A 14,230-nucleotide genomic window follows, 5' to 3' on the forward strand; every position below is an offset into this window, starting at 1 on the left:
TTTTTTTTTTTGTATAATCTTTACAAAGGGGCTATCTTTTATTTTGTGATACCTTTTAATATGTCAGTCTGTGCTTATCTATGTTTTTTTTTTATACCAGGAACACTAATTTTCCAATAATATGCACGATGAAAGAATATGACAATATTAACTCTATTTATTTTTTTATTGCATGGCACTCTTTTAATTATCCAGTTAGTGTCACACGGGATCACATAGAAATAAATATCACGTCACGTTCATTTTATTTTTTTTTCCACATTATTGATCTATTTTTCTTTTTTTTTTTACTTTACATGATACATCAATTTATTTTTTCATGCAATTGTTTTATTACAGTATGGAAAATGGTAATAATGGTTATCATAATGAGTATTTGTATGGTATACGAAATCCTATTATGACAAGGTAAAAAAAATTTAAAGCATGCCTATCTGGTTATCATTCATTTTTATGCATGGTTTTTGTTTTTTTTGCATGACTTTTGGCTGTCCTGGTTGCACGGACACATAACATATGTTTTCACTTTATTTGCTAATCTTTACAGTTCATTGCTAGTTGTAGATCTGGTCTAGCTTTTCGGTAAGAGATTTTTTTTTCCAGCTTGCAAACTTTTTTTTTTTTTTTTTCAAGTAAACTATTAAAACAATAAAAAATTCAGTAACCATGTCTTCCTAACCTGTGATCATAGACAACCAATGGTGTTTTATACAGTAAGCTGCCATTATAGCGTTGAATTAAGTAATTCAACGGTCACATGTTGTCATCCTTGTAGAGGCGTAAACTAAAATTGATGGGTAACGAACTGTTGGCGAGGGATTTTAAGATTAGTTTTTTTTTTCTTACATTTTTGGAAACGTTAACAAGGCATCTGGTGCATAAACCATGGATCCCTAAGAGCCTGACAGATGCCAAAACAATGCCATTCTGGCATCCGTCTGCCTAGTACATGATATTAGACTTACTTTGGAACACCTACACCCATATGTAACCTCCTAATGCACCACTAAAATGGAGCACAAACAGAAACAGATTGTCAAGCAAGTATCTGAATTGTACGTTTATTAAAGAGAATCTGTCAGCGGGATTTTTGCTATGTAATCTGAGAGCAGCATGATGTAGGGACTGAGTGTCTGATTTCAGCGATGTGTCCCTTACTAGTCTGTGTGCTGCTGTTTCAAAAAAATCAGTGTTTTGAAGATTATCACTACAGGACTAGGTGTATCGTGCCTCCTGGTCAATTGTTGTGCATAACCCACCCCCCACCACTGATTGGCAGTATTCTGAGCACAGCTAGATCTGCAGCAGAGAAAACAGTGATTGTATCAAAATGAAAGCATGTACACCAATAAATTGACATCTCTGGAATCAGGGTTTCTGTCCCTATATCATGCTGCTTTCGACCTGCTGACAGAGTCGCTTTGATACACCTAAAAATCCTATAAATATGATAAAACTAATATAAGAAGCACAGAAAAATGTGCAGGCAAGTAACTTAATTAAAAAAACTATTATTACATATACACGTTTCGCTGCAAAAGCTTCATCCAGGGGAAAGATCAAACATACGTTGACAGAGGTGGGTCCTTTATTTTCTGCTGATGTACTTTGGTTTATTTTCTTTTGACAACTTTTTAACATTTGTCTACATGTATACCTTGAGTTTTCTTGTCTTCATCTCTTCTCTTAATCGGCCTCATTTGTAGGCTAACTTTGCAAGTCCTATTACATTATTTCATTTATTGAATTGGGCCTTGTCTATTGTTTTATAAAATATATATATATATATATATATATAAATATATATATATATATATATGTATATATATATATATACATACTAGATGGTGACCCAATTCTAGCGCATCGGGTATTCTAGAATATGTATGTATGTATATAGCAGCCACATAGTATATAGCACAGGCCACGTAGTATATAGGAGCCATGTAGTATATAGCAGACAAATACTACATGGCCTGTGCTATATACTATGTGCCTGCTCTATACATACATACATACATATTGTAAAATACCCGATGCGTTAATACAGGCCACGCAGTATATAACAGTGGACAAACAGTATATAACACAGCCCAAACAGTATATAACACAGCCCACGTACTATATAACACAGCCCACGCAGTATATAACAGTGGCCACGCAGTATATAACAGTGGCCACGCAGTATATAACACAGGCCACGCAGTATATAACACAGGGCACGTAGTATATAGCACTGCCCACGCAGTATATAACACAGCCCAAACAGTATATAACACAGCCCACGCAGTATATAGCAGCCACGCAGTATATAACACAGGTGATGTAGTATATAACACAGGCCACGCAGTATATAACACAGGGCGCATAGTATATAGCACTGCCCACGCAGTATATAACACAGCCCATGCAGTATATAACACTGGCCACGTAGTATATAGCAGCCACGCAGTACATAACACAGCCCACGTAGTATTTAGCAGTGTGGGCACCACATCCCTGTTAAAAAAAATAATTAAAATAAAAAATAGTTATATACTCACCCACCGGGATCCAGCGAAGATCTGGCGCTACGCGCGTGGCTGCCGCCATCTTCCGTTCCCAGGATGCATTGCGAAATTACCCAGATGACTTAGCGGTCTCGCGAGACCGCTAAGTCTTCTGGGTAATTTCGCAATGCATCTCTGGGAACGGAAGATGGCGGCAGGCGCGAGCGCATCGTCGGACGACGGAAGGTGAGAATAGCAGGTTTTTTGCTTTTTTATTATTTTTAACATTACATCTTTTTACTATTGATGCTGCATAGGCAGCATCAATAGTAAAAAGTTGGGGACACACAGGGTTAATAACAGCGGTAATGGAGTGTGTTACCCGCGGCATAACGCGGTCCGCTACCGCTGGCATTAACCCTGTGTGAGAGGTGACCGGACGGGAGTATGGAGCGGGTGCCGGGCACTGACTGCAGGGGAGTAGGGAGGGACTAATCAGACTGTGCCCGTCACTGATTGGTCGCGGCAGCCATGACAGGCAGCTGGCGAGACCACTCAGCGACGCGGGATTTCCATTACGGAAGTTGCAGACAGAAAGACGGAAGTACCCCTTAGACAATATATATATATATATATATATATATATATATATATATATCATAGAATCATAGAATGGTAGAGTGAGTTGGAAGGGACCTCCTGGGTCATCTGGTACAACCCTCTGCTCAAAGCAGGATTCACTAAATCATTCCAGACAGATGTCCAGCCTCTGTTTGAAGACTTCCATTGAGGAAGGACTCGCCACCTCTGGATTGGACACAGTATTCCAGATGAGGTCTGACCACAGAGGAGTAGAGGGCAATAATGACTTCACATGATCTAAAGTGTATGCGTCTGTTAATACATCCCAGAATTGTATTTGCCTTTTTTGCTGCTGCATCTCACTGTTGACTCATGTTCAGTCTGTGATCTATTAGTATACCCAAGTCTTTTTCACATGTGCTGTTTCATACCCCTATTCCTCCCATTCTGTGTATGCTTTTTTCATTTTTATTGCCCAGATGTAGTGCTTTTCATTTTTCCCTGTTAAAAACCATTCTGTTAGTTGCTGCCCACTGCTCCAGTTTATTTATATCTTTTTGAATCCTCTCTCTCTCTTCTCTAGTATTAGCTATCCCTCCTAGCTTTGTGTCATCAGCAAATTTAATCAGTGTACCCTCAGTTCCTTCATCTAAATCATTGATAAAGATGTTGAACAATACAGGGCCCAGGACAGAACCCTGTGGTACCCCATTTGAGACATTCTTCCAACTGGATGTGCAGCCATTTATAACCACTCTTTGGGTCCAATCACTAAGCCAGTTATGAATCCACCTAGCAGTTACCTTGTCCATTCCATACTTAGTCATTTTTCAATAAGGATCGTGTGAGATACTTTGTCAAATGGTTTGCTGAAGTCAAGATATACTATATCTACAGCATTTCCCTGATCCACCCAGTCAGTGATTCTGTCATAGAAGAAAATTAAGTTTGTCTGACATGACTTATTAGTTACAAACCCATGCTGACTCTGGTTAATCACATCATTCTTATCCAGGTACTTACATACATGTTGTTTAATATTGTGCTCAAAGATCTTTCCTGGTATAGATGTCAGACTCACCTGCCTATAGTTCCCTGGGTCCATCTTCTTCCCCTTTTTGAAGATAGGAACAACATTTGCTCTTCTCCAGTCTTCTGGGACTTCTCCTGTTCTCCAAGAATTTTCAAAGATTATGGAGAGTGGTTCAAACACTTCTTCTGCTATCTCTTTCAGTACTCTGGGGGGTAATTCATCTGGACCGGGAGACTTGAATTCATTTATGTTAGCTAAGTGTTTCCTCACTATATTTCTGTTTATAGATATCCTGGATTATTATATTCCTTTAATAGGACAGTGAAGATCATTTGATGTTACATTTCTTTTCTGAGAGAAAACAGATGCAAAATAGGAATTTAAAAGTTTGGCCTTCTCAACATTCTTTCTTACTATTTTATTGTTTTCATCCTGTAAAAATCCTATTATAATAATAATAATCTTTATTTTCATATAGCGTTAACATATTCTGCAGCGCTTTACAGTTTGCAAACTTTATCATCGCTGTCCCCAATGGGGCTCACAATCTAAATTCCCTATCAGTATGTCTTTGGAATGTGGGAGGAAACCGGAGTAAACTCTTTGAAGATGTTGTCCAGGGTAGGGCTTGAACCCAGGACTCCAGCGCACAGGGTGGGGCTTGAACCCAGGACTCCAGCGCTGCAAGGCTGCAGTGCTATCCACTGAGCCACGGTGCTGCCGCTATAGCATCCTTGACTTTTCTTTTACTTTTTACATATCCTCAAAATCCTTTTTTATTGCTTTTGGCATCTCTTGCAAGCCTTAATTCATTATCAGCTTTAGTAATCTGATTCGTTCCCTGCAGGTTCTGCAGACAGCATTATATTCTTCTTTAGATATGCCTCCCTCTTTCCATTTGATAAACATTTCTTTCTTCCTTTTTAGCATGTGTTTAAGTTCTGTGTTCATCCATCCTGGTATCTTTAAATGCTTCTTAGGGTACGTTCACACAGGACTTTTTTGCTGCTTTTTTTATGCTAATTTAGGTGCGTTATTTTGGTGCGTATTTGGTGCGTTTTTTGGGTACGTTCACACAGGACTTTTTTGCTGCAGATTTTTGCTGCAGTTTTTTGCTGCAGATTTTTGCTGCAGTTTTTTTTTTTTATGCCAATTTTCAGCTGCTAGGACACCTCACAATGGCTCTTCACACCTCACAATGGCTCTTCACACCTTACTACCAGGAACTCCCTCACAATAGATCACAATCAGGACACCTCACAATGGCTCTTCACACCTCACAATGGCTCACAATGGCTCTTCACACCTCACTAACCACACCCCTAAGCTCTTGGCTGTGAGATCCCTTCCTGCTGGCCATGATTTTCTGCACAAAAAACGCAGCAAATAATGCTACATGCGTTTTTGCAGTGTTTTTTTCATCACCCATTCAAGTCAATGCAGCAAAAACGCTGAAAGAAGTGACATGCCCTATGTCCAAAAAAAGCAGCAAAGCAGAAAATACTGATCAAACAAAAAACCAACGTGTGTGCATGAGATTTCTGAAATCTCATAGGCTTTACTGGTACTGTAAAAAGCAGCTGAAAATTAGCATAAAAAAAAGCAGCAAAAAAGTCCTGTGTGAACGTACCCTTATTCTTCTCTCTTTTCGGAATTGTTAATGATTGTGCTTTGAGAATCTCATTTTTCAAGATTTCCCATCCTTCCTGGACAGTTTTGTCCTTTAGGATATCCAGCCATTGGATCCCTCCGATTCTCTTTCTGAGTCCCTTAAAATCTGCCTTTCTGAAATCTAACCTTGGCATCTGAGTCTTCACAGTTCTTCCTCTAGTTATCCAAAATTCTAGAATAGCATGGTCGCTACCTCCTAGGGTGCCAGTCACTCTTACCTTCTCAACCATTTCCTCCCTGTTTATAAGGATTAGATCCAAGGTAGCAGATCCCTTTGTTCTTTCTCCTACCTTTTGGAAGATAAAATTGTCAGCAAGAGAGGATAAGAATTCGCTTGATATATATATATCATCATATATACAACATAAACCACATCCACAGGAACTTAGTAACAGTTTGAACAGCATCTGGACATATTCAACTTTACCACAGTTCGTCTCTGACCCCGGTCAGCATTACACACGGTTTTCAGACCGTTACCTGTTGGCAACCTTCACGGGTTCCTGGACACCCCTTGGCCTCAGAGGTGCCCCATACACAATGTCTCTCTCTTCTTTCACTCTGACCCCGGTCAGTACAACACGGATCTCCATTCGTTACCTGTTGGTGCCGCACAGGTTCTCGGATACCTCTCTTCCTTAGAGGTATCCTGCAGATATTCACACTCTGACCCCAGTCAGTATAACATGGATCTCCATCCGTTCCACAGTCTGGTCTGTGCGAGGTCCAGAGCCCCCGCCATGTGCTCTTCAGGGAGCCGACACTCCCAACACATGGGGCTCTCTCCAGGACCTTCCAGCACAGACCATTCAGATCCACACTTAGAGCCCATGTGACCATCCCTCAGTCACATTATATAGTACTAACCACTCCCACAGGTGGGAGCGTGGGTGTGGCTAGTTTGTCCCACCCATCTCACACAACTAGCCTAGTAAGTCTCCCTTACAACTACACCATAGATATACACACTCTTGAGGGACTACAGGTCCCAGGACAACAACATTGCATCATACTTACCACACAGACTCCCTCTGCGACACATATCGGCCATTCACTACACTGCCAGTCACTGTTTTACTACCATTATCACAACAGATATACCTCAATGCATATCCCAAAGAGCACACACAGCGCCCCCTAGCTGCCACAGGGGTCACTATACTACATATTCCCCCCCTCTGTTCAAACCCGTAGGGTTGAACACTTATCACACACCATCCTCATCATCACACCTTTGTTAGCTTTTTCCAGCCCCTAGCGGTCAACATGTAAATCCTGAGCTTTAGCTGACAAGTCACCACATTTTTGTAACAAGGTCTCCCACCTATGTCACTTTCAACCTCAGGACTCCAGACCCATCCACCATCTCCTGCATGGCTTGACCACTCGTTCTACTGACTTTCTTCCAGGCGATCTCTGAGCTCCGCCACGTCTTTCTCTAAGGCACTCACACGGCACTCAGCAGCCTGTCTCCAAAGCTCCTCTTGCTTTAACCGGGTTTCTACCTCAGGCCCCACTCCGTTGGTGGCCTCTTCTTCACTGTACTCCCTTTTCCTTAGAGTCACAGTCACCCGCATAGTCTGTGTCATACCCCACAGTATGGTGAACCCCCAAGTCACACTCTTTCCGGGTGTCAGCTCCACATGTTTTATCTACCACATCACTAACAGTCATATTGTGGCACACATCAGGTGATGTCATGTCCGTAAGTTGGGACCGTCCACCATCTTCCTTGGTCACGCCAAAATTAGGACTGTCAACTATAGGGGGTGCATTCTCTGCATTAATTTTCATACACATTAATTCAACAGACACTTTCCCTTTTATCCACCAGTCCCACTGGGTTTCCAAATCTCGCCCTATTACCATAGTATACAGTAAGTCCGGGACTACTCTTACATCGTGATATGTGGACTCTTCTGTCATGTCAATGTAGAGGCAGGCTGCCAAATATCCTTTAACGTCCTCACCTGTGTCATTCACTCTTGTCCCTAACCCAGGTAACACAGTGCATTCAGAAGGGGTTCTCAGCAAAGTCGCTTTACTCCCTGGGTCTATCAGTCCTATCACACATTCTCCATCCAACAAAAAGGAGCACTGTCGTGATAAACCATTAGCTGAGCAATCCACAGTATAACATGGACCTGCATAGTACAATTTCCCCTGGAGCCCACCGGTCTGCTCCACCCCTTTAACTTCAGGAGGCTCTGCCCCTTTTTTGGACACTGGCATTCCCCAGGTTACCGCTCCCTTTTGGGACTCCACCCCCTTTTAGGGTTACCACCCCTTTTTGGGCAATTATTCCCTTTTGGGATACCACCCCCTTTTGGGACTCCGCCCTTTTTTTGGCAACCATCCCTGTTTGGGTTTTCCGCCCCATTTTTGGGGATGCTACCTTTAGGGACACCATCCCTTCCCTAGGGTACACCCAACAGTACCAGTTCACACAGTACAGAGAAAAAAAACATGTCTCTTTGGGTCGCACCGGCCCTTTAAGAGTCTGCACAAAAAGAAGAAAAAAAAATGTTTTTTTTTGTTTTTTTCAACACTTCACCAGCTCCTGCTGGCAATCACAAGCTGCTGCTGCTGAACCTCTTGCTGCAACTGCAGCCGCACTCCACAACGCTCTGTACAGCTCCACCGCAGACTTCGTGGACCCGCCGATCCACAGCAAGACGCTTGTCACCTTCGTAACCCCGCCGAGTTACAGCATTACTGCACAAACACTTTATCTGACTGATCCCGATCAGTATCACACGGCTGTCAGACTGTTCGACTCCTCTGGCTTAGCCAGCACCGCACATGTTCTTCTTAGGGAACCGTTTTGCCCGCATTCTCCACCAATTGTAGCATAGCGCCTACTACGTGTCTTGGGGGACACTCGCTTGGCACGGGATTAACGCACTCGGGCACGGTTTTCTATTAAAACACAGTCTTTTAGGTTTATTTCTCACAACATAAACCACATCCACAGGAACTTGGTAACAGTTTGAACAGCATCTGGACATATTCAACTTTACCACAGTTCGTCTCTGACCCCGGTCAGCATTACACACGGTTTTCAGACCGTTACCCGTTGGCAACCTTCACGGGTTCCTGGACACCCCTTGGCCTCAGAGGTGCCCCAGACACAATGTCTCTCTCTTCTTTCACTCTGACCCCGGTCAGTACAACACGGATCTCCATCCATTACCTGTTGGTGCCGCACAGGTTCTCAGATACCTCTCTTCCTTAGAGGCATCCTGCAGACATTCACACTCTGTCTTTCCTTTTCTCTGACCCCGGTCAGTACAACACGAATCTCCATTCCTTACCTGCCATTGCCGCACAGGTTCTCGGATACCTCTCTTCACTAGAGGCATCCTTCTAACATTCTCACTCTGACCCCGGTCAGTATAACACGGATCTCCATCCGTTCCACAGTCTGGTCTGTGCGAGGTCCAGAGCCCCCGCCATGTGCTCTTCAGGGAGCCGACACTCCCAACACATGGGGCTCTCTCCAGGACCTTCCAGCACAGACCATTCAGATCCACACTCAGAGCCCATGTGACCATCCCTCAGTCACATTATATAGTACTAACCACTCCCACAGGTGGGAGCGTGGATGTGTGGCTAGTTTGTCCCACCCATCTCACACAACTAGCCTAGTAAGTTTCCCTTACAACTACACCATAGATATACACACTCTTGAGGGACTACAGGTCCCAGGACAACAACATTGCATCAGACTTACCACACAGACTCCCTCTGCGACACATATCGGCCAATCACTACACTGCCAGTCACTGTTTTACTACCATTATCACAACAGATATGCCTCAATGCATATCCCAAGGAGCACACACAGCGCCCCCTAGCTGCCACAGGGGTCACTATACTACTATATATATATATATATATATATATATATATATATATATATATATATATATATATATATACATGTGCAATAGTATATGTGAAATAATAGACAAGGCCCAATTTAAGAGATGAAGACCAGAAAACTCAAGGTATACTTGTAGACATATGTTACAAAGTGGTCAAAAGAAAATAAACCAAAATTTATCAGCAGAAAATCAGGCACCCACCTCTGTCAACGCATGTTTGACCTTTCCAAAGGATGAAGCTTTTCCATCGAAACGTTTGTGTAACAATAGGACGTTTTTTAAATTAAGTTACTTGCCTGCATATTTTTCTACTTTTTTCTATACTTCTTTTTGCTGTGCTTTACAATATAATTGGACACCACCCTAATAAAGAAATGTTTGCTTGTTTTTTTAAATTGTGGTGACCTATGCAACTGTGTGGCTCACAGTTTTGTATATTGGTGCTTTATGTTCCATGCATACCTACTGCGATTTCCTTGTACATGTACTAAACATAGAGTTTAAACGCAATGGGAATAGCGTCACAATGATATTTGCATGTTTAAGCAAATTGGAAATGTTTAAAATGGGAACTATGCAGTTGTCATGTAAAAGTGCTGTGAGTTGGGCTGATCTGCTATTCTGTTTTTTTAAGAAGGTCTTATTATTTAGTGCATGGCTGTTGTTGGCTATAGATAAATGAAGCATGAGCATCTAAATAACTATTGCCAGTTAGTTTGCTTGACTCATTACTTGTCTAAATTATATTAGAAATAAATCATATGTTTTTCCTTTTCCTACAATTTGTTGGAAGAACATATCTAATTAGTCAATTGCTGTGAACTGCTATGCTGAAAAAAATAAATGAACACATTTATTAATTATTCTAACAGATTTCTAAAAATCTGTTGAATTACACTGCAGCGCTACCACAGGAGAATTTTAAGCATTACACTGTGGTCAATAAATTAAATTTCTGTCCTATGTTCCAGGTGCTCCAGCCAAGAGCTGCTCTCGTCTGCATCTGTGGATAGTAAATGAAGTATCTTAAAGTGTTACTTAACTTTGGATCATATTTTAATACTTTTCTAGGCTTTCAAATTTGCTGCAGCTTGGTGGTGGTCCAGGTTCTGAGATCCCCACAAATCACTGAAAAGACTGCTCAGAAGTAGGGAGCTTAGGAAGCAGAAATATACGAGTCTTACCTGAGCACACAAAGAGTGGAGTACAGATTCAATAGAAATCTATGGGTCTGTCCATCAGTGCATGTTTTCAGGCCGAATCTGAGTGCTTCTGCCTCATGAGCTTGTAAATTAGGGAGACAAAAAGTGCATATAGGGTCTTATCCTCAGATTAAGTGCGGTCTTTTAACAGGGAGCTGCTCACCTGATGGTGTAAAGCAAGATCATGTGCGTATCGGGTGCTGCAGATCCACGGGCCGCCCATGCGACCTTCTCAGAGATGTTGTACAGGATAGTTTGTGGATTAAGTCTGCGCTGCCACAATAATACAGATTCGAATGTAATGAAAAACTCTGATGGTTTATTCAACACGTTTCAAGGTCTATCTGACCCCTTCATCAGGTATGTCTTTGTGGTATTTTCCTGATGAAGGGGTCAGATAGACCTTGAAACGCGTTGATTAAACCACCAGAGTTTTTCATTACATTCGAATCTGTATTATTGTGGCAGCGCGGACTTAATCCACTAACTATCCCGTACAACGTCTCTGCCTTATGAGCTTGGTACTTGTGAGCAATTTTTTAAGTGACCGGTAGTGTCTCAGATCCTGGATAGCCATCGATCTGCACAGAATTTAAGGGTCTACAAACCTAAAAATGTGCTCGAAAGCAAAGGAGACTCCTTCCATTAACTGAAAATACTAAAGGCTTATTTGATAATGGGTTTTCTAACCCGGACAACCCCTTTACATGTGCCTTGAGTTACCTCTATATGGTCTTTATGCTTTGTGAAGAGCCTTTGCCAGCTTTTGTGTATAATGTAAAGCTGCATGATTTTAATTTTACAGTTTAGAACAATGTTGAATGTTCCTAAATAAATGCTGGCTTACACCTGGTGACACTTTATTTTTTTGATACTACGTTCCCTGAATTTTCTACTTGGATAGCCTATCTTCATTTGACACTGTGAGTAGATTCCCTCGAGCTTCTGCCCCACCACGTCAAGATGATTGATGAATCCTATCCAGTTGTATGAGATTGTCGAGGTATCATATCTGTTCTCTGTAGCTTGACTCTTGTTCTTCATGGCTAAAGTTTTTGCCTCTATCCTTTACTAAGTTCTGTACATTTCTATTACTTGGTTTCTTCACAGCTTTCTAACATTGGTGCTTCTGCAAAAATCCACATAATTCTTCTCAACAATAAGTCATACATACATGGATTAGACATCCACAAGAAAGTGCCCCGCTGCTGAGAACCCCATTGATTACGAGATTAGAAATCCTGATGCACTACTCTACAATTCACCTAGATTTCCTGGGATTTTTTTTTTCAATTAGCCCAAAAGTAAGGAATGAGTTAAGATAAAGAAACAAGCATTACTTACCCTAAGAATTCCCACCACTCCACCACAAATGTGCAGATCCACCTTTGATCTCTTTCAACACCAAAAGTGATGACATCCCCATGTCAGTAATTTCAGCATTGCACCCAATCACTGGCTTTAGTAGTCAAGCGTCATACATTAAAAATCACCACTGAAGCCAGTGATTGACTGCAGTGGTCAAATAATTGATGTATGGGAAATTAGAACTGCCAGTAAAGGGGGACCACTGAAATTGCAGTACTTGAGTGGTAGGGAATTCAAGGGGTAAGAATGCTAATTTCTTGGTTATGGATTATTCCCTACACCTGGGCAAATGTAAGAAAATCCTGCAACTATTTTAACCCAAAGAAATAACTTACCCAGAATAAACCTTCTCGTATAGGTAAAATGGAAAGGGGCCTTGCAGGGAGCATGCACAATTCCCATGGCCGTTCCCAAGATTTGTTTTAATCCCTCATTCCACATTACTGAACTGTAAGTGTTGAGAATAGTTATGTCCTGTAAGAATAATGGTGTGCTCCCGATAAATGTCATCTTTTTAGTATTTGTGCCAATGCTAATGTTTTACCAAAATTAAGCATTTTAATTACTTCTATTTGGATAATTGACTTTTAGTTCTGGTGTAATCAGCTGATTTGTTGGTTTTGGGCTTTGTCACGTCTAAGCTACTTATTGTTTTGTTTTATGTCACATATTGAATGCTATTGACATTGTCTGTAAAATCAGGGGTCATGGTATAATTAAGTGATGGTTTATGTAGCTGAAATATGGTTTTAAAGGTATTTGGTAATGAATACATCAAGATTAGATGATGTTTTTAATTAAAAATTATATACCTGGATGTTATCATGTTTCTTAAGTTTCTAAAGTTTTATTGGAAATTATTTGGAATTAAAGGACTAAATATTCATAAATTAAAATAGAGTATTTAATAATGTCATACAAAATGCATACTTTCCTGAAAAAGTTGGAAATTAAAAAAAAAATAAATTAAAAGTATGAGAGATTTTACACCTTTCTAAAATGTAATGAACTAAAAATTTGATGTTGGCACTAGGCAGATTCATTTAGATGATATCTTACTTTTACCCAACTGATACCAAATTTGAAACACAGGGTGGGAAAATATGAGAAGGGTTCCTATTCAATCACGTTTTGGTCAGGTCAAGATCGGGTTCAGGCAAGTGTATGAAAAATCGACTACGTTTTCGGGATTGTCATCCATATTCCATCCATGTGTCTGTTTTTTACATCGGTGTGGCGTCCGTATTTATACATCAACAGTTTAAAATATTGAGGATCGCATAGATTCCTCGGTTATTAACTGAAATGTATGTGTGAAAATCTGATGTTATACGATTGATCCGTACAGTATCAGCAGAATAGATGAGTCTTATACAAAATACAGAAGAGAATAGTGCATGCTGGAATTTTATTTTTTCATACAGACACTCCGTCCATGTGAAAAAACTGGTGTCTGAAGAACACAATTGAATTATATTCAACGGCCCAAACTATAGCCGGAACTCACATCTTCTTAAAAGAATTACTTTATTGATCCCATAGTATAAAAAGCACAAAAAATGGTTGAACACAACAGCACAAAAATTAAGAAGGCAGAAAAAAAATATCTTCTGTGCTCCCAGGCAACATATTTCAAACCTACATGGTCCTTTGTGAAGCATGTAGGTCTGAAACATGTTGCCTGTGAGCGCAGTGTATATTTCTTTTCTTGCAAAAAGAAGGTTAGTATTTCAGCTCAACCATTGTAGATCAGATCCAATGTGGTCAAAGGTAAGTCCAAGCATGCAAGTAGCGTCACTGCCAGAACGCTGAAAACTTGATTGAGAAGCAAAGAAATCCAGCTCCGGAATTAAAATGGAACAAATTAATTTAAACATTTTAAATTTGGAAAGCTGCTTACAGATGACCATCAGATTAATGGAAAAGAACAGCCATGACCAACTCAACGTGTTTCGAACACCCTCTGTGTTTTTTCCATTTTAATTCCGGAGCTGGATT

General features: G+C 40.8%; 1 protein-coding gene across 17 annotated transcripts in view; it reads left to right on the forward strand.

Annotated features, from left to right (window-relative positions):
• PROM1 (prominin 1) overlaps positions 1 to 14,230 on the forward strand; it is a 264,828-nt gene that overhangs the window by 235,798 nt on the left and 14,800 nt on the right. For 4 of the 17 annotated variants that reach the window (XR_013220084.1, XR_013220081.1, XR_013220090.1 and 1 more), the window contains 2 exons: positions 340 to 408; positions 11,769 to 11,867. The exons of 4 other annotated variants lie outside the window; for them this stretch is intronic. Coding sequence is in view for 2 of the 13 variants with exons in the window: in XM_077280016.1 (XP_077136131.1) it covers positions 340 to 408 (69 nt within the window). In the remaining 11 variants the exon portion in view is untranslated. The remainder of the gene's footprint in view (positions 1 to 339; positions 409 to 11,768; positions 11,868 to 14,230) is intronic. 9 more of the 17 variants (XR_013220091.1, XR_013220092.1, XM_077280016.1 and 6 more) reach the window with 4 other exon arrangements.

This window comes from Ranitomeya variabilis, chromosome 1, assembly GCF_051348905.1.
Source record: "Ranitomeya variabilis isolate aRanVar5 chromosome 1, aRanVar5.hap1, whole genome shotgun sequence".
In the NCBI taxonomy this organism is placed as follows: Eukaryota; Metazoa; Chordata; class Amphibia; order Anura; family Dendrobatidae; genus Ranitomeya; species Ranitomeya variabilis.